Genomic DNA, 23,286 nt, shown 5'->3' on the forward strand with positions numbered 1-23,286 from the left:
AAGTGAAACAAAAAAATAGCAGCCAAACCAAAGAAAAAAGCCACAAACAGGCAGAGAGGAAAGGGACAAGTTTAATGATAGAAGAAAAGCACAGATATTGACAGTGGAAAAAAGGTAGAAGGGAGATCTCCAAAGGACTAAAATATTGCTATTTTCTATTTCCAGGTAAAGGCAGTATAAATATTTCTTGAGTTTTCCAGGTTTTTTCTCCCTGAATCTCCTATCACTTTTCTGAATTTTAAGGGGGAGATGGATCCCTTGGTCATTTTCTTCTAAAGCAGTCAGTATCCCAATCTAAAATTTAAAGGGGAGAGTGCAATTTTGGAGGTCTGAAATTCAGAGGAGTGTTTTTTATTGGCTTGATTAGAGTTTTGAGTTCAGCCTGCTTTCTGCATGTGCAACCAAATGCATCCTTCTCACCTTTGACTGCAGCTTGAGTTACCGTCGTGGGACCAAACTATGGAGATTTTGTTCATACTCAGGAATGTTTTCTTTATCGAGATAGATAGTTCTACAAACCCTGCTATGATATGCAAGGTCATAATCTGGTCTGTAACTAGCTGAATGATAGTTTAAACAAATGTATCAACAGATTCTGCCATTTTTATTCACAGAGTTATGCTTTAATCTTTAGCTTCACAGCTGGGATGGATTTTGATTCCCTTAGTTGAGAGAAACAATACCTTGTTTCAGCCCTAGCACCACTGATGCTGATGAAAGACATGCTAAACTACTCAAATATAGCCCCTTGATTTCAGCAAAGCTCTGTATTCCCTGCAGGATTATGCAGTACGTTTCAAGACCACAGGCTCTGAAGAATTTTCCACAGTAGCAGTATTTCAATCCTTAGTCCCCAATACGACAAGTAAAAGATAAAAGTATAAGACCAGAGTAAAAAGATTTAAAGTGGGAAGAAGCATTGTAGAGGCCCAAGTGAAAATAATAAAGTGTGTACAAGAGACCAGTAGGAAGACATGGTCATAATCATGATTTACTGGTAATTTCTGTGGCACAGAGTACTCTGGGAGCAAGAATCAGCACTCTACACTATAGGTAGCCCTCCAGTTTTCAGTCACTGTACTTTCACAAGAAACTGGTGCATTACATTGCAGCTGCAAAACCTTGCTCACCTCTCTGACTGCTCAATAATTTTGATTTACAGGCTTCTCTCATACTTGCTGGGTTCAAGGCAAACTCTGGCTAAAACTATGCCTGCACGTGGGATGTGAAATTTCCCCAAAATGGGAAATTTTTAACAATTTTTCCGGCTGTCTTTCCACCTCTTTTTAGTCTTCATAACACTCCAGCATCTCTTAGAGCACATTCTCTGTGAAATCACAGAGGCAATTCATGATTTTGGATCACAGCTGATCCGCATAGCTTACAAGCTAAGCCCCTGGCTGATCAATCAGATTCCTGTGGAAGGACCTTTGAGCCAGGACAGATTCTGAGTGAATTCAGCGGGGCTCTGTGCAAGCCAAAGGTCTATCCAGTTGTGTTCTGCTAGTGATCAGTCAGAGTCTAACACTGTGTCTATTTTTTGCTATGTTAATAATACATATTACTATTAGTTAATAAGGCACTTCTTTTAAAAAAACAACCACCAAAGTCCTCAAATCCCTAGGTAATTAGAACACAGCTGGGGAGAGGGACAGGAAGAAAGGTGTTCTCTATTAATTTGACATACCAGGAATATTGCTTACTGTTTCTGTTATTGTAGTCCTAAAGCAAAAACCTAGTGTCCTGCTCACTTCACGCAATGGTACCTCTCCATTTCAGGATGTCATGTCTATAAAGCACCTGATAAAATGCATAAATGTGCTAAATTTTTTATCTGTTTTGTTTCCTTTAAAAAGTTCAAATATTTTGGACCCAGATTTGAGGTGATACATCTGACATTCTTAAGTAAGCTAAGGAATAGCACTGGCACAGTCTGTGCGCCAGGTGACCACTGCAAACCCGTGACTGCAAGCAAAATGGACACTAAGTTTCAGCTACCAGGTTTACTCTTGAATAACCGATGGCTTCCACACCTGTGCAGTGACGCCAGCTTTCTTGGCTGAAAATTTTGGCCTCGGAGCAGTAAACAAAGAGGATGTGGTGGTTTCTGGCTTAGAAAACGCGGAGTAGCCTGTGGGTGAATATGATTCATTTCCTGGGAGAGAGGCATTTGACGAGAACAAAGGCTGGGAACCGTAGGCTGGCACGGAGTACACCGAAGAAGGCCGGGCCCTTGTAGGAGATCCAGCACCAGGTGGAAGGTAGGTAGGTAAAGGCAGTGTTTGCTTTGAAATGGACAGCTTCGATGTCTGCTTCATAGCAAGGCTTTCCTTAGGTGGTTGGAAAGTAAATAAAGATGGATCGAGTTGATAAGGTTGATGTTTCATAATATCCAAAGCATTGAGACCTTTCTTAGGCTTTCTTTTTGTGCTTTTGGTAGCAGCAGCAGCCTTAGAGGAAGGCTTGGTAGCAGCCGGAGGGTAAGATGGGCAGTGGATGGGATTATAAGCAACGGGTGGAGGTGCTCGGACATTAGATGAGTATTTCCAAGAAGCTGGTAAAGATGGAGTTGGAGATGAGGCTCGTGCCATGTTTGCCTGCACAGTCTCTGAATCTACCACATACTTCTCCATTCGGGAATGCCTCCTGGCAAACAGCTGTGCTCCTTTCCCACTCATAGCTGGTGGCATCTCGAAGGGAGGCTTTGTTTCTCCAGCACTTGGGGTGACTGGTGTTGACTTGGGGGCAAGGTTTGGACTCGCCAGGTTGGCCTGAGGCCCTTTGAAAGGACCAGCAAGGTTAAGAGTGCTTGGGGGATGGATAGGAGAATGAGGATACTGTGGAGATTTGGGTGGTGCAGGATATGCTGCCTGAGGTGAGACTGGTGCTGGGAAAGAAGGAGGCTTGTTGGACGCTGCAGCTGAAGGTGACCAGACTGGTGAGACTGGAGCACCAGCAGAAGGAGACACCTTGAGTGAAGGCTTTGGAGCAACAGGAGGAGGGGCCTTTTGTTTAGATGCTTGAGTCTGCATGAAATTGCAAGCTTCTGCTCCCAAACTGAGGTAGTCTTCTTCAGGTCCTGACTCAAAACCAGCTCCGGTACCTTTTTTGCCCTCTGCATTGTGTACAAGGGACAACAGGGCAGGATTAGGACTTACTTTGGGTGCATCTTTGAAATTGAACATAGGTTTGGAAGTGCTTCTTCTCTTTGCCTCTTGCAGTATCCCGGTTCTTTTGGCTGGCACAGCAATCCTTTCATCCCTGGACGCGATGTGTTCTGTGGGCTCGGTGGCTGCCCACGCGGCCGGGGCAGCCTTGCTGGCCACAGGAGCTGAGACAGGTCTGTAGAAAGCCTCAGCTGGTGGGCTGACAGAGCAGTAAGGAGGCGGTGCTGCTGCATCTGAAAGGGGACTGGTGACATTTCTTACAGGTGAAAATGGTGCAGCTGCTCGGTTTTGAACCCCGGAAGGGAAGGGCTTTGCTGTTTTATTCAAAGATGCTGCTTTTTGAGCTCCAGAGGACTGAAAAGAGAGGTTTGTGCCAGGTGCTAAGCCAAAGCCATTTTGTTGTACCACCTTGTGATTCTGGCTCACATCTGTGTAGCTTTTGCTCACACAGGTCTGCTGTCTTGACATTTCCTCCTCTTTTGATTGATAGACAGAAGAGCTCACTTTCTGGAAGTTCTCCGTCATGGTGGTTTCCCTGTGCTCCTCTGTCTGCACTGTGTTTGCCTTCATCTCCTCTTGCTCCGCTGTAATCTGATCCATCCTCTGCCGCCTCTTGGCAAACATGAGGGCCCCTTTCCCTGTGCTGTCTGCAAGTGTCTGCATCTCCTCTCCACTTTTTGTCTTCTTTTCCACCTCGAGCAGACCACTGTCCCAGTCAAATGTCACGATCTTCCCGTCCTTGTCAATGTCAGAGAAAAAATCTTCATCTATTTCCGACTCACTCGTTGCAAGCAAACTCACCTCGAAGGTGTTTTCCTTGTCCCCCTCTTCACCTTCACCCTCTTCCCCCTCGTCCTCGTAACGTTCTAACTCCCCAGTCCCGTAGCTGACTAAAGTGTATTTCCTCGCCCTTTGGCGGCGCTTCTTGAACATCAACACCCCCTTGGAATTGGGGTTGGGAGCTGCTGTCAGCAGCAGTGCAATACTCTTACATTTAGATTTGGCTTCTTTGACCTGCTTCTCTGACAGGCTCTCACTTCGTCGGAGCCCTGTGGAAAGAATCAAATTGCGCATTAAATTCATGCGGCCCACAAAATTACAAGGAGACTAACAAATGAATTTTTCTGTACTGAAATTTATCCAGTCCCTCCTTTTCCCATATTAAAGCATTTCTTTGCTTTCCTATGGAAATTTCACTCTACTCCAGTTTTTCTCCCAGTATCAGCTGTGTTGTAAATTCCATATCCAGCATTCCTTAGAGACGCACCCATGCAGGTTCAAAGGCTACATCACTTTCTTTAGGACTCTCTTAGTTCAACAAGAACATTACGTGTATCTTTATTTCCAGCATTCTTAATTTTTATTCCCAGCACCAACAGGCAGGTGATATTTTCGTATTTATTCAGTTTCTGATCTGGTATTTTCTAAGTATTTGACCACAGTTCCTAGGCTTACAGCAGCCAGTCCCTGCCAGCCAGGCCCATGACTGCTTGATATCTGAGACCTAATGAAACTGAGCATATTCTCTCTGACTCTGGTAGCAGCTTCTGCCATTCAGGTGTTTATTTTACACCTATAGATTGCAAACTTGCTAAAAGTCCGTATGCTATTATGTATTAGCTATTTAAAAGCAAGTATACATGCAGAAAGACATACACAGAAAATATTAGCATTAGCTTTCAGCCCCTTGGAAGATGTGGGAGTTTGCCCATGGTACTCAGTGAAAGCAGGTTTCAGTCTTTTAGCAAGCATTACTTGCCTGAAATCCAAAGTTTTATAAGATACAGCATATACAGAATATTTATTTTGGAACTGTGGCAAGAGTGAATACACATTTAAGAACAGAATCAAGGAGACTCAACTAACTTCTCAAGGGTACGCACTAGATTATCAATGGCAATATTTCTGAAACCATAAACTACTGGTTTTCATCAGGTCATGTGGAAGAGGAACTGATACAGCTGCAAAGCTAATGGATGTGCTGGACATCAGTGTGACTGCTTCCTTGTAATGGGACATGGAGCATGTGTCTCATGGGGCAACACTAGTCAGGTGGTGTCCCTGCTGCTTTCCCTTCCTCATACTCTGCCACTGAATCTCATGAATGACAGCCTCCAATAGCTCCTTCCTTCAAAAAGCCTGGAATTTAAAGCTATTCCTGACTAAATCAATAATTGCAAGGAAAAAGCATGCCTCTGGTAAAAGAAAATAGAACAGTAAATTATTTAGTATCTTTTTCTGGCATAAATAAACCAAACTTATTAAAGAAAGCCATGCCATGTGTTTTCTAGTCATGATCCTTTTAGCCATGTCAGTAGATGGAGTCTGATGCTTCTCCTATTAATGACAATTGGAGTTTTGCTGTTGTGCCAGATGACAGCACAATTGGATGAATGGTTCTCACAAGAATCTATGAAAGAGAAAAGAGCATGGTACCCAAACCAGGAATTTGTCATATTGGTGGAGAGCCAAATCACAAAATCCTTGGCTCAGTCCTGTTCCAATTCCTTACAACATTCACTGAAGGTATTTTCCAAAACTATGGGCTTTGCTGTTAGAGTGCTACCTGTTCATGTAAATATAGTCTGAGTATTATTTACAAAAAAATAATCTGCTCAAGGGATCAAGCACCTATAATAAAAGTTCTGCTCTAGTTCAGACTTAAATGCTGCATTATAACTTCTATTTTTGCAGAAAGCATGCATAGTATTTGCTGCACACAGAGTATTCCCTATGCTTGGCAATTCACTTGTTGCCACTAGTTTAGAAGACATGAGATTGTCATAGTTTACATGGGAAAAGGACAGGATCTGTATTGTACTTGAAAGAAGAGTTTATCATGTGAAAAGTAGTTCATACTTTTGCCTTTTAAGACAGGCACTGCAAGTAATTCTCTAGGAAATGCAGGCACAGTCCCACAGTTGGTTCTGACTTCGCAGCCAAAATGTGACGCATGTGCACTTTTCTTTCATACTTCATTTAATATGCCCAAAATATGTAGGTTGCATACAGACACTTAGGCATAAGTAACTGCCTAATCCACTTGCCAATGAGACACAAATGGTTATCATGCTAAAAATACACTTCCAGAGGAATTAGCAGTGGGTTAGCAGAGGAGTTCCAGCGCTGCATATGAAATAGTTTGTCGCTACAGTATCTCACTGCACACATTCAAGCACCTTTGGCATACTGCTACTAAATCCCCAGACAGGATTCTTCACATTGTTGGGAAGGAGCAAGCAACCAATAGAAAGGTCCCAGATGAATAAAATAACAAAGAAATAAATAGATTAATTAATTAATAATGCATATATACACCCAGTTAATCAATATTGGCTCCAGTGGCAAGTTTGCTTCCATGTAAACTTCTTGGACACATTTTGAAGCTGACCTCTGGGTCTGGGAGTCAGGAGAAATAACATGTTCACTTTACAGTCTAGAGAAGGCTGACAAAACCAAAAGGATCATGTAACAGTTATACACATGCTGGTGTCTGTCAAAATCTCTTCTGCAGGCAACATCAAGCTTTGCTGCTAGACTTTTTTGTTAACTTTTCAAAGCAGTGGCATGGCTTTGGTTTTAGATGATGCAAATGACAACGCAAAGCTTTTGCTATAAAAGGAGAAATCCACAGGATTCACTTAGACATGTGCAAGCAACTTGCTCTTTTTGTTAATATTTTACAGATTGCCACTGTATATGCATTAGAAGACCAGCAGAGTTCAGCCCTTTCTGGAGATGTAAGTATTTTTAGTTGGACCAAGTCATGAGTTAATTTCAAAGTGTTAGTCTACTAAGCAAAGTTATTCAGCACAGTTAAGGCATGGGTACACTCTTGGCTCGTCACCAGGAGCATTGTATTACCCTGAAAAAATATATAAAGCAAGAACATAAACATCATTTGAAAGAAAAAGAGAGAGGGAAAGTTAGGAAACTGCAGAAAAAATCTCTAAACTTTTTTTTTCTAATGCATTCTAAACCCTGAAATTATATCTAAAGCTACAAAACATGCCCTCAGGCAGTGCAAATGATTAGATGGGATATACTCACTTGCGTGCCTTGCCCTGTGCTTGAGAGGTCTGTGATCCTTTTCCGAGTGCTTGCTGTCTTCTCCCTGCTCTGTGGCTTCTGGTGAGATTGCAAAGGAGAGGAGGGAAGGAGGTGCTTCTGACTGCCCTCCTTCTACTTGAGAATCAACACACCCCCTTTCAGACTGAGACCTGGGTGTTTCCTTCTCCCTGTCTGAGCAGTCTAGGATCACCTCCACCCTGGGGATAGATGGAACTGCACCTTGGATCCTCTTGACCTCTTTGCTGCTAGAAAACTGGACTACTTTGTTTGACCACTGGATGTTGCCCTCCTTCACACCCAGGGGAACTGCGATGAGGGGGCTGCTCCCGTCCTGTGGTGCACCGGGTCCTTTGCCTGGAGGGGGGCACTTTTCTGCCCCCAACAGAGTCACAGCAGGAGCATTGGTGGCCTTGTGCATGTCATTTGAGAGGGACAACTGCAGCTCAACCATAGCACCTGGCCTTTCTTCTGCCGTCCCTCTGAAAGCAGCCTCATCTGTCACAAGCACCTTGGGGGTTCCTATCACTTTAGGAGGAATTCTGTGGCTTTGTGTGGTCTCTTGCTTTGTTTCAGAAAAGTGTGTGTTGCTTTCTGCTGCTCCGTGGTGAGTCCCACTGTAAATCTCTGTGATGCACAAATCTCCATGGGGTATCTCTTGCGCTGTGTTCATTTGCAGTGTGGTGTTCTCCCTATAGTCCTCAGTTTTTATGCTCTTGTGCTTCCCATTTTCTCTTTCAGCACTCAAGGTGTCATTTATTCCACTGGAGGATCTGCACATACATAAACAATTCAAGAAATTAAGCTGCTGTAAGCACAGCCATTGTAAATAGACAGTTACAAAGGCAATTTCTGCATAGCATTTCCCCACCCTAATTAATTGTGGTACCTTCTAGCAGATCCATTTAAATAAAAGAGTTTTTCCACAATGCAGAGGTCTTAAATAGAAGCATATTTGTATCTTTCAAAATTCTTCAACTTAGCAGTTCAGTAAGAGGGAAATTACACAACACTGGTAGAACCATGACCCCACTACTAACCTGAAATGTGGAACTGTATCATTCTTAACATCAGTGTGCTTTCACAGACACATTTCTGTCATAGGGTTTCCAGAGAAATGCTGCTGAGACTTTTGAGACAATACTTCTTCATATTTCACATGTCCGCGAGAAAATTAACTTTGCATGACACCAGAGGAGTGGTTAATTTTTGGCTCTGTAGCCACTACTGCTACTGTTTTAGGCACCATCCTTACATGTGGTTCCTGTCCCAAATCATTCACTCTCTAAGGAATAGAGAAGTACTGGATAAGGATCAGAGGGAGGGAAATAAATACTTGAAATACACATTCAAAGAATTCCTGTGAGGATCATCATCCTTATATATCATGGATTAATTAAAATATTCTGGGCCTATTCCAGTGATCCAGCATAAAAGGGCAGTGAACCTATACAGTATTTCCTACTTGTTTAAAAATATATTATTTCTAACTGGAAAATGTCATTTTTATTTGTGAAACCTACACTATATTTCAGCGTAGCTCATTTTTCTAAACTATTAAGTCCTCTGGCTCAGTTAGGCTGTTTTACTGGTGTTAAGGACACCTGGTATACTCTTTAGCTCCTTCTTTCAGTACTCTGGACCATACTGCCTACTATTAATTTGAGGAGAAACCTTGTCTGTACAGCAAGGCTGCAGCATGTTATTAAGAGTTTCTATTTGCTAGAAGGTAGCAAAGCACTTTTTCAAATGAGGGAAGTGGTAGGTGTCGCCAGTAAAGTATTAATATCAAGTACTATGGAGATTTTTGAAATCAACAGCAGCCCTGGCTATTCTAAAACTTTGGAACCCCTTAGAAATAAAGGTTGGAAGAAGCAGCAGAAGGAACAAATCTGTCAGTGCGCTGAAGAAACTTCAATATCACTTGCTTTTTAGGCATGCAGCTTACTGCCTGTGGCAGTCTGGGTCTGCCTCAAATAACACGAAATGAGTAACATCCATTTCATCACATATGGGGCTTTGTGAAGGTCAGACAGATTTTAATTTAGGGAGCTCCTTGTGAATGCTGCTGGATCCCATCGTATGATGCTATTTGGATGATCAATTGTACTGCTCTCAAGCAGAGATAGATTACAGAAATCTGTAAACATTTCCTTGTAAGATACGGACTGGGGGCTGGGCCAGCTAAATGTTAGCCTTTATTGGTAGCTGAGTGATTGTCTGTGTGGAAGAGAAAGATTTCCGCCTTAAAAGGCCCTTGCTATGTATGGATATACTTCTACTCTATATAGACATAAATGTGTATCCTCTGTCAAAAGGCAGAATACTGGGTATGATTTCCTTTTTGTCATTTCATATTCTGTTTTGTGAAATTTTTGTTTTTGTTGCGGGCCTTTCCAGCTCCCTGCAGGAACAACAGCCCTGGTGTAATTCCAGGAAGGAAGCAGAACTCATGGAGTCAGTGTGGCAGGGTTTGTTGCAGGCTCATGTTTTCCTCCCTACATGGTGCATTTCATGCTGGCATGCACTGAGCACTCCCTTCTTCCCCCTAGAAAGGTTCTCTCCAGACTCAGCAGTAGCCCAGGAGCTGCTAACACTGATGTGAGGAGGGCAGGCTGGCGTTTCAGTGTCTGTCCCCTCTCTCCATGTTTCCCAGATCCATCTGCTCAGCATTTGCCGGGAAGGTCAGTGAGATGCTCCCCCACATGGCATCTGGGAGTGCCCGCCCTGCAGGGTGTTGCTTTCCTCTCATCCTGTAAACTGAGCATTTTCTGGGCACTGCTGCTGGTCAGTGACTTGCTGTGGCTTACAGGGCATTGGGAAAACTTTGGTAGACATCAAAGACCAAGTAGCATTTTAAAAACTACTTTAAAAGCCCAATTTTCCTCCCAGTAAGAGTTGTAAGAGCAGAATTAGGTCAACAGTTAGTGCCTGTGAAAATCGCATCCTTCATGCAAAAAGTTCAGGAACAGCCAGGAGCTTCCCAATGGAAATTATTCTTCCCTGCTAACAAAAGATACTTAGGTGAAAAGATCACCAGTGGAATACCACTTTAATTATTCTTTCCTCATGATTTCTAGCATTTTCTTGAGGTGTCTGCTAAGAAGTGGCTAGTCAGGAGAGGAAGGATTTGCTTCTCATTGCTCTCAAAGGATGCTAAGACACTTCCTGAAAAATCCTTCTGGGGGTAGTGCTGAGAGGGATAGTACCCACAAACGAGGTGGGAGGGCAAGAGAAGTGTTTCAGTCTATTCTCCCATACCTGGGAAGATACTGACAGCAGGGTCTGGGATTTGGGAGAGATGAGCTGATGAGAAGAAATTTAAAAATTCTTACAGTGAGTTTCTTTAGAACATTTTAGTCACTTTCAGAGTGCTGAGCAACTGCAATTTTCTTAAAATTTCTGAATGGTTTCATTCCATGAAACACTGAATTATGTGGTCTAAACACTCTGTTTTGGTTCTGATTTTCAGGACATGCCTTGAATGTTCACCATATATTCAAGCGGGGGCAATGGAGAGTCCCTTTCAGCTGCAGCATCCTGTGGCCTTCAGACAACTGAAATATCAGTTATGGAACAGCAACAGGCAGGAGTCAAAGTATGTGGAGCTATTTCTATGACTGAAGAGAAGACAGCTGGTCAGCCACAAATATCATTCTTACAAATGCAGTTCCAATAGTCACATTATGAATTAAAAACAGAAGAATGCAGCTATCACATGAGGAACACTCAGCTGGTCCCCTGTTGAACCAGGAGCAAGAGCTGTGCACTCTGGGGGAGGTAAGCTCTAATCCTCAGTTACCATCGTCCTCCTGATCCTGTCACACTAATCCATTACTCAGCCCCAAACAGCCTGAACAGACAGGCCATGCAAAATGTCTGTTAAAATAAGCACTCCTTGAGAGCATCTTGTTTTGAAGGTAGATTGTTACTTTGAACTGCTAGGCACTTGAAGAAAGCTCCTTTGTGCAGGTTGCAGGAACCAGGAGGAATTTCACATGCTGTGTAGACATCCCTGGTAGCCAGAAACAAGTGCCTGTTTTCATCCTTTTCAGGGACGCTGCTCTGTTAGCTGTCATGACGAATCCTGATCCTTTCCTGGTCCTGCCTGTGAGAGGGAGCTGCAGTAGCTCTGGGGGAAGCCTTAAGTCCTTACAAGGAGTGTGGGAGTTTCAAGACTTTTTCTTCCTCTTCTTACCCCCACTGAAGCCAATTCAGAGTTCATCCTGTCTGAATTCACTGTCTGGGGAGGATGTGCTTTACTGTAGGTGGCTCTGAACTCAGGTTGCATTTATTACACTGATGGCAATTACAGAGCAGGCATTGGAATAGACTGATGTTCAGTGAGCTGGCCTGCTTGCAAGTTTGCATGAAGCTTCTCTGCTCTAAGAAACTCAAAGCATTTTCAAAGAAAACTGAAATTCCCTCTCACTATTTTACAAAGGCAGAAACTGAAACCCAGAGAGCTGTGACTTCCCCCACCTCATCGAGTGAGGTGATAACAGCTACAGAAATAGAATTCGTGACTTCCAGGCCCTCTCCTCCTCCTGACTACTAACACATTTTGCCACCCAAGAAGACCATTTGCCATGTCATCATCGAGGCATATCTGTGTAACACAGTTTGTCCATGTATAAAGCCTTTGTTTTTTGTAAGCCTCACTTCCATATCTATGGGGAATAACAGCACTTCACTGCTTCAAAGGGGTGGAGAGAATAACTGAACTCAAGGCTCTGCAATATGCATATATGGTAGTGAACACCTTGCAAGTATTAATACTTATATTTGGAGACTGTACTATTAATTCTGTGCCTGACCGCTGCTGTTCAAAGTATATACATTAATTCCTTCAGCTCAAATTCTCTGTCTTCCCTCCCTTTTCCATCCTAGCAGCGTTACAGACACTAACAACAGGACTATCAGAACCTCTCAGTATAAGGCTGCAAAAGGAGTGTGTTCAAAGCCAACATTTTCCAGGTGATTCACTGAATTGCACCAAAGCATCCTGAGCATTCCTGTACCTCTTGACAAGCATCTGCAGGATGTCAGTCAGGCTTTCCATCAGAACGATGACCTCAGCATAGGTTAGGTCTCCACAAGGCTTGCCATTGATAGACACCACCTCATCCCCCTCGCACAGTCCAGCCTTGGCTGCTTTGCTTTTGCTGCGAACCTACAATGAGTCAAAAACAAATTCCAAATTACACAATTAATGTTTGTCTGAGAACAGAAGTAACCATGTCCTCAACATGCTTTTGTCTGTACAAAAGGATCAGTAATATTGATCATAAACAAATTGGTGGTAACACAAATTAATAACCTGTCTCAGTTGAGGTTAATATTGTTCTGGTCAGTAAAATACAAAACCTTCTGCTTTAATGAACTTGTGAGCTAGATGTCAAACAGGCTGGATTGATTCTTTTAAAACTGGGAGACGCAGAAGTTTAGTACAGACAACAATCAGTTGATCACAGTTGAGCAGAAATGCAAAAAACTCTCATTAGTTTCTCTGAAAATGAAGACTACTAAAAGCTGAAATCTGCACTGAGATTGTAAAAGAAGAGTGTGTAAATTCAGGCCTCTCTGGGCAGAGTGTCAATATCTACATTTCCTTAGATGCCCAACTGAAGCTTTAGTCCCCAAACTATAAACATCTGCATCCCTGGAGATCCTAAATCCATGTTTAGTCATGTGAGTAAGTGCCCTGATTTATTAAAGTTAAGGCACGCCTGTTATGGTCTAACCCTCCCTGTTAAGTTCTCATTCAAGAATCCTCTGCAGCTCAGTTTTTGCTGTTTCTCTTCTTTTTCCACTGGCAGTGTGTTGTAACTTCTCACAGTCTTTGTATAACAAAACTTAGACAGCTCTAACACCACTCAAGGTATGCCGTACAGTTGACTGCTATTTTTAAAGTATGTATTTGGCAAAGAGTGTGTTATATTGACCAGGATTCTTGCAGGAGTCTATTTTAGAATGACACATACACATAAAAGGGCTGGCCTTGGATTCTTTGATCTCAATCTGCTACCTGTTGGTGTGAGTACTTTGGCCTTATACCATATCCAGTTGTTGATTCAATGTGTTACCCTTGTTAATTCTCATAGTGTTTTCTTGAAAATTTTTAAAGAAGTAGCATAGTTCTACCACACTCACAGTGGCAGAGCCAGTCCCTACCAACTGTAAGGAAGCTACTTCTGATATACTCCAGATTTGAGGGTAGAACTGGCCCACAGACTCATGGAACTGTCCCAAACTTTCTATTAAGCCACTGGGCTGGTACCTAAGATGCATTTCAGAAAGGAAGTTCCTTGGAGTCAGGATGATGGGGCGCACAAAGAGTAAGACTGCACGTTTTTCTGTGGCAGGGCCACCACATCTATCTCTGCTGTTTTGATTTACACATTCCCATATGTCATATTATGGCTCTTGGAGCAGTGAAGGAACAGCAGCCTGGTGCATACAGAAGCCAGTTTCTACCTTGCAGAGTTAACATTTACAAATATGGAGTGGTATGCTGCTCTGTTTATCTTCCCTTAGACAAGAGCATAAACATCCTTGTGCCTTGGGAAGAAATGACACTTTAGACAGTGTTTAGAGGTTTTGCTTCATAAATGAGCTAGGATTTGGGTGGAGATTTAGTTACTGTCTTTTTTCAAATAGGAGGGTATGCTATTAAAATTTTACAAGACATCCTAGACCTGAACATAAATATTTAATGTAGATGCCATGAAGAATTTTGAGGGACCCTTTTTCAGAAAATCTATAAACATCCATTATAGAAACCTGTGAACTCTGAAATAGTATAATGTGATACCTAGATTGTGAGAACACTTGTTTCTCTTTCTTTATTTAGTGTTTGAGAAGCATTAAAAAGAAAAAAAACAGACAAGGGGATTGATTTTCTTTTCAAAGATCTTAAAAGATCATTTCAGTCCATTTTTCTGCCTTGTGAATTATTGAGAGATCACAATTCTGATATTTGGAACTTCATACAAAAATCAGCCTTCCAAATTTGAACAATGTCTGTATAAAATCACCTCAGTATTGTTTTTTGGGGGGTTTTTTTGGTTTTGTTTTTTTGGTTTGGGTTTGGTTTTTTGGTGGGTTCTTTTTTGGTGTTTTTTTGTTTTGTTTTGGTTTTTTTGGTGCTTCTGTTGGGGTAATAAAAAGGGACAGAGCACTCAGAAGAAGAAAATCAGCAAGGCAGATTCAGGGATAAATTATGGCAGGTTGCTGCTAGGGTAGAATATCCCATCATCATTTGTGTTATTTCAGCCTCAGCATAACAGCAGCTTACTCAACAATACGTAGACTGCTTTGCCAGGCAAGCTGTAATTGTTTCTGGCTTTATTTGTTTTCACTGGAAACCCACAAAAAAGAATAAATAATTTACTCATGTAAACAGAGACTTTTCAGATTTCTGGGAAAAATAATAAAAATAAATAAATACTAAATAGAAAGACCCACCCAGAACAACAACAACAAAATTCCAAGAAGATTTGTGGAAAGAAAGATCTTCCTGGTAAAATGTATTCAGTGGACAGTTTTCTCTCAAAGGCAGTTTTGGCAGTAAGCCTTTGAGGAGGCCACTGGGAAACAAAAGCTGTCTTTGTTAGCAGAAATACAACTTGGTCACACAGAGGACAGTAAGAAACCTTTATCCAGTTCTTGGGAACTTAAAGCAAAGCATATTTGGCTGTAAAGCAGGAGAGATTCTTAAAAAACCAGTGATTGCTCTTGCTTCATAGTGCAGCCCTGGCTTTCTCAGGTACTTGTTTCTCCTATGCACTTGAAGTTTTTCTTAAGAAGAAGTGGGTTTTTGCATAAAGTTTTTGAGTAGGATCTCACTACAAGAATAATATGTTTGTAAAGATTTTCTTAGTTTTGTAATGCCTGCAATACCAGTATAACATAGGAAAACTGAGCTGGTGCTGTTAGTGCTGAACCTGTCAAGATACCAGCTGCTACTGGGCGCCTCAAAGAGCTCCACCCCATTTTCAGCTGGTGCTGCCTCTATTGCTTTCCTGTTCCCCCTCAGTCAGGACTCTTTATTATTCAATGTACCTGAAGTATGTAATTTCTTTTTATTTCCAGACCTCTCCTGTATCCAGAATTTCTCACTATCAGGAGTGCCCTTTGCTGATTAAAATGTCAAGTCCTGAGCAATTCCTCATATCCACAGAAATATTAAACTTAGGAGAAACTTGCTATGTGAAGGACTTAGCCTGGATGTTTGCTGTTATCTGAGCACCACAGAAGATCCAGGACCCCCTGGCACCAGTTCAGAGGCAGCAGGGTCTGGGGGCTGTCCAGAGGCTGTTCAGAAGGGTCTGTGAACACTTCAGGTGGAAACTGTGAGTGAGCAAGGTCTGGGTGTTGTGCTGGCCTGGTGAGAGATCACCTCCCAAAGACACAGGTATGTGGGTAAAGTGTGGGATAGGAGCTTTGGTGGTGCCTGTGGGATGCTGCTGGGGCTGGAGTAGCCATGGATGCCTACAGCACATGACAGTTCCAGTCAGTTTCTTAACCAGTAAAAAAGGAATAAATGGATGGATACACAGTGGCTGTGCTCATGTTAGTCTGGGCAAAAGGGGTATTTTTTAGAGAAAGTGAATGGGAGTGCCCAGCCCTCATTCTGTGTATGGTGTAGTGCTTTTAATTTAAACTAGATCAAGTCTCCTTCTCCTATCCAACTGGAGACTCCTTCCCAAGTAACCAGATCTCCTTTGATTTAATCTGAAAGCACTCCCGTTTGTACAACCCAAAACTGTTCCATGCTATGAAGCAACATATGGTAAATCAGGAATAACAGAGACATTTGCTTCAAAAAATGTTATCCCGATAAAGCTGAAAAGCTGGAGTAGATGCACCTGTTACTTGTTGTGGCTGCAAGTGGATGCACAGACAACAACTGGGGCTCAGCTGACCAGCTGATGATTTTGGGTGTATGTCTGAGCCCTGTAATAAGCAGATCAGAGTTGAGGTATGTTGAACCTGGTAACAAGGTCAGTGAGTTGTAGTTTAAAGTGAGGCAAATGGACTTGAGGACACTCTGCAGTCCAGTTCTCTAATCGCACAACAAAAAATTATTAGGATGTTTCATCATCTTGGTTTTACCAGTGATTTTTGGGAAGGATGATGTGTATCTTAATCTTATCCTGGACTTTGGTTTATTCTGGAGCTTGGAGTACACAACTTTATCTGGGATGTGAGTCTAAGTGCTGCGCATCAGGTATAGCCTGACTGAGCAACCAATCTCAGAAAATGAGCAATATGAGCATAAGCACAGTCCATTTAGTCTAAAATTTTATCTAATAAAATAAGATTTATGTAGGTTTAAAATACACATAATTTGCACAGTAAAATTCTGAATTTAAAGCAAGCTTTCCAAACCGTGAGTTATTTTCAAAATTATTTACTGATCCTTTTTTCAGTTTGACAGCAGCTTTTGAACAGCAGAACAGGAAATATTGCCACTGGAATGGCAATTTAGTAGTGGAAATATTCTTCCCTGCCATTTCAGTCCCCTTGCTCATACAGGCAGAGTAGTTTCTTTCATTGTGGGGTCACCTCTGGAAGAGCCTATTCAGGTGAATATCCTGTCTGACTCCTGAAGCCTCATCTGAGCTGTTGTTGGCCCTCAAGGCTCAAAGCTGATTCCTGTGAACCTTATTTACCTGTGTGTCCTCAGTGTTAGGTTTGGGTCTTTGGTGGCTGGCCTTGTGTTTTGCTGTGATGAAATATGTTGTCCAGAAGAGCAAGGCTTACCGGGCAAGGGACTTCTGTAGATCAGTTGTCCATCCTTATTATTGTTTACTACTTTAGTTATGTCAGCTACAAACTTTACCAGCAGTGACTTTGTGTTTTCTTTTAAACTGGTGATTAAACATTAGTACCAAAAGGTGAAGGGTGCCTAACAAGAACATGTCCTTTGACTACTTTGAATGATTCCCTAGATTAATGTTACCTTCTCAGACCCAACAACTAGCCAGATTTTAATGCAGTAATTTTTACTACAGTAGCAAACTGTGCCCTTTCATGTCTTTTGATTATCAGTACTGCAGAAATGTGTTTAAGAAATTTCTATTAAGTAGCTTTTTAAAAATAATCATTAACCTAAATATTGGGATTAGTACCCTTTCTCTATAGAACTCTAACAATTAACTAATGGAGTGACTTTGTTTAAATGTGCCTTGTGTTGAGGTTTTTTTTAGTTGTTCTATTTCCAGAGATATGAAATGGTAAAGAAGCAGAGAAAACAGGTGTCACTATGCAGGAAAGCGGGAGTGGGGAGACTCTGCTTCTTCTTTGGATGTTCATACTAATATTAAAGCAGCAAGTGTTTGATACACTGCTTTCATACGTAATTTTTTTTCCCTAAAAGAAACAACTTACACTTCTAACATTTGACACCCTGAATACAGCTCTGATTTTTCTAAATCTATTTTTCTTTAATATGGTCAGTTACCTTAATTTTGACAGAAAGTATAATTATGTTAAAAATCCAAGTTGAATGGGGTTATGTGTCAGAAATAACAAGAAGTCAACTGACTTCAATATGACCTAGTCCTGGCCATAAAGGAGGTGGCAATTCAAAGTGAAAAGACAGGAGACGTGATGAAGTGATCCAAAATCTATGTAATTAAAGAAAGTTGTATTCTGCTTACTGACAAAGTGGCAAATCGTACTACATGTGAAAGTACACAAAGTGTAGTGGAACTCAGCTTTGCCGCTTAACTAAGTACAAATCAGTATTACCACAGTTAAAGGCCTGCCTGTTGATTGCTGCAATAAATTTATCTGGCTAGCATGTTTTTCTCAAATATATTTGAGGCCAGCATAAATAAATTAATATATTCACTACTTAGTTTAATTTTATCAGACATTAGCTCATACTTTCCAGAAGTTATTTTTTCTCATTAATTGATTAGCTAAGTGTTAGTCATGAAGTTCAGGATCAGGGATCAAAGACCAGTGTTTCCTGGAGACAGTATTTTTAAAAAAACCCCAAAACCCACCAAAAAAAGCACTTCATCTCTTCCATTATAAACCCTACAGCAAAGTCAGGGGCTGGTAAAAGTATTTAAATATATTTAAAAGTTATCTATCACTCTAATAAAATGAACGATGTACAGTGCTTTGCTATGAGCAGGAAGCAGAAGCACTAAGGGACACTTGTTAGTGTATTAGTTGTTTGACTTGTATGAAGTTAGGGAATTAAAAATGAAGCTACAACTCGCATAATTCAGCCACAGTTTATAAGTAAGGCTCTAGGGCCTTGTTTTGCAATGGTTATGCATGCAGGATTCCTTTAGACAGAAAAGTAGCCTTCAGTAAGTGAGCTTTTTGGGGTTTAGATATGAAGGACTGTACAGTAAGCTAAGCCTACCTCCTGATGTGCTTGGGTGTTTTTAGGGATCTCTGTAGATCCTTTAAATAGCTCGGAGACTCCAGGCTAGTAAACACTGCTATTGCTAAATCAGAGGAGGTGAAGAAGGGACAAGCTCCCATCCCCTTGTTTTCTCCGTGGTTTCTGGGTGGGTTTTAAGTCAGGTTTACAATGAGAACATCCAAACTTATTTCTACCTTAACGCTCTCTTCCCCATCCCCAAGCATCGCCATCACAAGTTATAGTGTGGGCTGTATAAATAATGAGTTTTAAGGAAAAAAGTGCCCATACATGAGGAAAACTGGAAGACCTGTGTGTTCTTAATTTTAATATGTATATAATGGGAAAGTAGTTGTCAGTAGACAGATAGCAATAAGCAGACAGGAAAGAGTCATCACATCTTCAGGAAGGGAATTTGAGCCACTTGTAGATTTAACTAATGGTAGCATAGTTGAGGAAGTCCTTGAGAGGTTTTAAAAAGCCATATAATTAGGAAATATTCTTGCCTAGAACTCCTGTCTGGGCTTTGCATCCACATAAATTCATTGCAAATACCAGGTTCTGGTCTACGCTGAAGGCATTTTTGGCAGGACAGGGCTCAAGCTTAAGGATTGCATTTTGAGTAAATGGGTGAAATGCTATTGAGATAAGAGTGTCATTGACTGGAGTTGTAGTGGGATGACCTACCTGGGTGTATGTATTCTGTATACAGACTCCACCATGGCTGCCTGCATTTTACTCTTACAGAGGGCCTCTTTAGAGCCAGCATACCAAATCTTAGTCTGCTTTCATTAGCCATGCCTATACTTGAGCATGAGTCTGCTGCATAATGTGGCTTGAGCTATTTGCATCTGTGCTGCCTGGAGGTGACTTTGCGTCAAGATGATTGCAGTTCTCATCCTCTCTGGACTGAATTTCTCTACCAGATAAGCTACCTCCTTTCAGAATCAGTCAGGATAAAAGTCACAATGTAAAACCTCCAGACAGGGCAAATTCACTGGGATTGTGACATCCAAGCCCTCCCCAGCTCTTCTGAATGTATGGGAATGCAGTGAGGAGCCTTGCCCCAGAGCTAAAGCTCAAGTGCTGTGACTTTAGCTACTCTAAATATAGATAATATGAATAGAGATAGTATGAGTATAAAGTAGTTTTCTATATTTTACCTTGAAGTCTCTATGTCCACTCCTTTGGGGATTGTGTATAGTTACAATTTTTTACACAGTAAGACTCGTGAGACAATGCAAAATGCCTGCTAATTAACTGGGTTAAACAAAGATACTTCTAAGTTATCTCCCAAATTGTTTTCCTGAGAGGAAGCTTTGAATAATGAAGTATCTTTGGCTTGTAAGGTAAGCACAGAATATTTCCTCTCAGCAAATTCTTCCCTGTACCAGGATAAGGATATGGGGAATTGGGCAGTTCAGTACTCTTCTCCTTCTGGTCTTACGGGAAAGCTCCTAGAGACATCCATTTTCATGTCTGTCTGTAAAGGTAATTGTATTTCTAAATGGGTTATGAGACAAAATAACATTAGAGACATCAAAGGAGAAAATAGTTAATGTGTCCACACATAGTTTTGTTACTAAATGTTCAAAAAGTCTTTCCAGAAGGGGGAGGTAGGATATCACACTTTGAATGCATGGGGGTGCTACCACCGATTATCGCTAAGATCATCACTGGAAAAATTGAACACTGGTGTAAGATTGTATTAGCTTATGGCAAATAGGAGATCTAGGATGCCAAGCCGCACTAAACAAAGGTACTTTTTAACTTTAAAATCCATTGATCCCATGGCAAATGTTCTGGCTTTACTTAGCAACTCACAGCTAAAGCAGAATTTCAATCATGGTTTGCTCATGTAAAAGTTCATGGGACATTCTTGTAGAGGGGAGACGGTACCAGGTAGTTATTAGTCTACTTTTTGATTAACTCTGTCTGCAGTTCTTCTGCTGCACTGTACATGTGAAATCACATTTCTTGATTCTGGATCAGTTTGGTGACTCTTGTCTCCTTCCCACAACATCAGAAGTACTTACATAAAAGATCAGTTCTCTTCAGTGTCTATTTGACAAATGCATTTTGGTACATCTTCTTGCACATTCTGTCATGGGAGGGTTACAGAACCTGTTTAGCCATTTATATATTGACAGAGCATTTGTGCCATTTGTACCCAGAGAGCAGACTGATCTCAGTGAAAAGAAAAGCCTGCTCAAATTCCCAAAAGCCTAGCCTAATGTACTGGTGTATCATCTTACTGGTAGTTGCCCTTTTCTGGCAGAAATCCAGTTAGCAGCTGAAGAAGGGATGAGGTAATGACCTCTGAAATATTGATCTGGTATGCTGGCGACGCAGCAGATTTCCCAACAGTGAGCTTGGGTGCACAGCACTTGAAGTCTGCTGTTCATTTTGTACAACACATCCAGTGCATAGCCTTTCTTGGGGTGTACTATTGCATACTTGTAGATGATGTGTCAAAACTAAAATGTGCTGCTGATTTGCATTTTTACAGTGAATTTTTGCCATTGGGGATCATGCGGCAAGGAGAGGAATGATGCCATTGCTTTTCAGTAGGGTAGATGTACATCGTCTGCTCTATTTCTATTCCCCTTTTCTTCTTGCCTTGCTTGAGCAATGACTGGCTGTGTGCTTCCTGCCTTATTTTTAAGTCCTAACCAACGTTGATCTCTCCATGAATGCTGTAGCTACATTTTCATTTCTTCCTTCTCACTGCTCCCCACGCAGAGAGATAATTGAATTGTCAAGGCTTCTTTGGGATTGAGAAAATAGTGCACCTTTACTGAGTGCTTTAGTATAAAGGTAGAATCAAAAGTCTTTAACTGCAGTATACTTTATGTCCTGGAGATGAGAATTTCTGTGATAAGGTTAAGGGAGAATAAGCAGAGATTTAAAATGTCTTTATTATCTGCTGCTGAACACTTGAAGGCAACATGTGAAGTGCTACAATAGACAGTTCTTGTGGTGAGTGTATCCACTGCCTAATCTGGGGCTGAGCTCTTGTCACTGAGAGAGTAGAGGAACAGCAATATGCTTGTAGTATTTGTATGGTGCCAAGATCAGGCCCTGGGTGTTTCCAGTAGAAAAAGGGTCACATTTCTTATACCAAAATTGCAGTCAAAGCAAGGTAAATGAAAGGTAAAAAGCAAAACCTGCCACCTGAAAGGACCTACCTTCTGGGGGTGCTAAGAGAATGATGGCATATAATATATGCACACTGTTACAAAGAACATTTCTAGCTTAGACTTGTTGCTGCTGGGAGAAAACAGCAAAGGTATGTGAGAAGTAACTAAACTCTTCAGTTTATTAAAAAAGGAAAAAAAAAAAAAGGAATTAGTTTGCTGGAGGTCTTTGTACTTTCCCCAGTTTAGTCCAAAGCATGTTTGTGTAATTTGATGCTTTGACTTGTGACCGGCCTTTCAGATTAAGCAACCTTTGGAGGGTACACAAGGGGCATGAGGGTTTTTTGGGGTGGTAGGAGTAGGGGAGATGACTGGCTTCTTAGTGACACACAGGCTACAAATCCATCCTACTGGCAGGCAAATGAGCCGCTCCGTTTACTAGTGTGCACTTTGTCAAATCCACTCATTCCTAGCTTCATATCATGTATCAATTACTGTGTTCTGTGTGGCTCCCCTGTCTCATTTTCACTCCATTGGTCACCTGCCCAAATTCTCTTCATGCAGGGGGGACAGGGAACAGGCAGAGAAGGAAAGACAGGAGGGTTCTCATTACAAATCTGGATTTGAGACAACACATTTAATCCTTAAAGCAAAACTACTCCAGTGACAGTTAAAATGTTCAGTCTCCCCAGTCCATTCCCCAAAATGGTATTGTTTATTACAATCCCTTAACATTATGTCATGAGCTTGCAAATACACGAGCATGGCATATGATCATCCTCCCGAAAGGAATAGCAAAGGCAGCAAGAAGGAACAAATGCCACCTTACAGGTTTCTGTTTCAGTGAGGGCTGTAGCTATCACTGTCAATGATGTCAAGGTTATCCTGAAATGTGTGCCCAGTGATGTATTTCTTGCTACTTGCCTCACTGCTGAGGCAGCAATTTAGTCAACACCAGCAGGATCATGCAGAGGTAACTGGAAGCTTTGCTTCACTCCCAGTGGAGAAAGCAGTGGCACTGTGTTTATTGTGGGAGCTTTCTGTGTGTACAAAGCTCAGCACAACTGAGCCAGATCTCAGATTATGGGGTAGGGGGGCTCTGGTGGCTGTATTAGCACAAATGAGAGAGATTGTTCAAAGAAACAAGGTAACATGAGCATCTGGTAAAGGCAGCATCTAGATAATATACATTAAACAGTTATTGTGTTACACACAAGCAAAGTGCTCAATGCCAAATAATCTTCACAAGAAAGCACACTGTTCCAAGTCATTGGAGAAGCATGAATCAAACAGTGGCACAAACTCAGCTGAGAGCTCTATACAGGGGCTGTGTTCCAGCTCCCATTGCTTGTAGTCATCTTTAGCTGGGGTGTTCAACTAAATAAAATTTAGGATTAGTCTAAAGAAAATGGTCCTCTGTGAAAGCTTCTAGTTTTGTTTACCAGGGTTTCACATGAAACCTCCACCATGTTGCTCTCTCTTGAACTGTATCTATTCCTTTCACTTCTCAAAGTAAGTCAGCTAG

At 41.6% G+C, this 23,286-nt stretch overlaps 1 protein-coding gene and 1 long non-coding RNA gene across 3 annotated transcripts in view; one reads left to right on the top strand and one right to left on the bottom strand.

Moving 5' to 3' along the window:
- The window catches only part of SYNPO2 (synaptopodin 2), a 78,904-nt gene that overhangs the window by 14,503 nt on the left and 41,115 nt on the right, over positions 1-23,286 (bottom strand). For both annotated transcript variants that reach the window (XM_048304759.1, XM_048304760.1), the window contains exons 2-4: positions 12,257-12,408; positions 7,218-8,008; positions 2,034-4,216 (exon numbers count right to left, since the gene is read on the bottom strand). In XM_048304759.1, coding sequence (XP_048160716.1) covers positions 2,034-4,216; positions 7,218-8,008; positions 12,257-12,408 — 3,126 coding nt within the window. The remainder of the gene's footprint in view (positions 1-2,033; positions 4,217-7,217; positions 8,009-12,256; positions 12,409-23,286) is intronic.
- Positions 6,854-12,293, top strand: LOC125326478. Its single transcript, XR_007203831.1, has 3 exons — positions 6,854-6,907; positions 10,708-11,015; positions 11,291-12,293. It is a non-coding gene; the product is annotated as an uncharacterized LOC125326478 (long non-coding RNA).

This window comes from Corvus hawaiiensis, chromosome 5 (genome assembly GCF_020740725.1).
Source record: "Corvus hawaiiensis isolate bCorHaw1 chromosome 5, bCorHaw1.pri.cur, whole genome shotgun sequence".
Taxonomy (NCBI): Eukaryota; Metazoa; Chordata; class Aves; order Passeriformes; family Corvidae; genus Corvus; species Corvus hawaiiensis.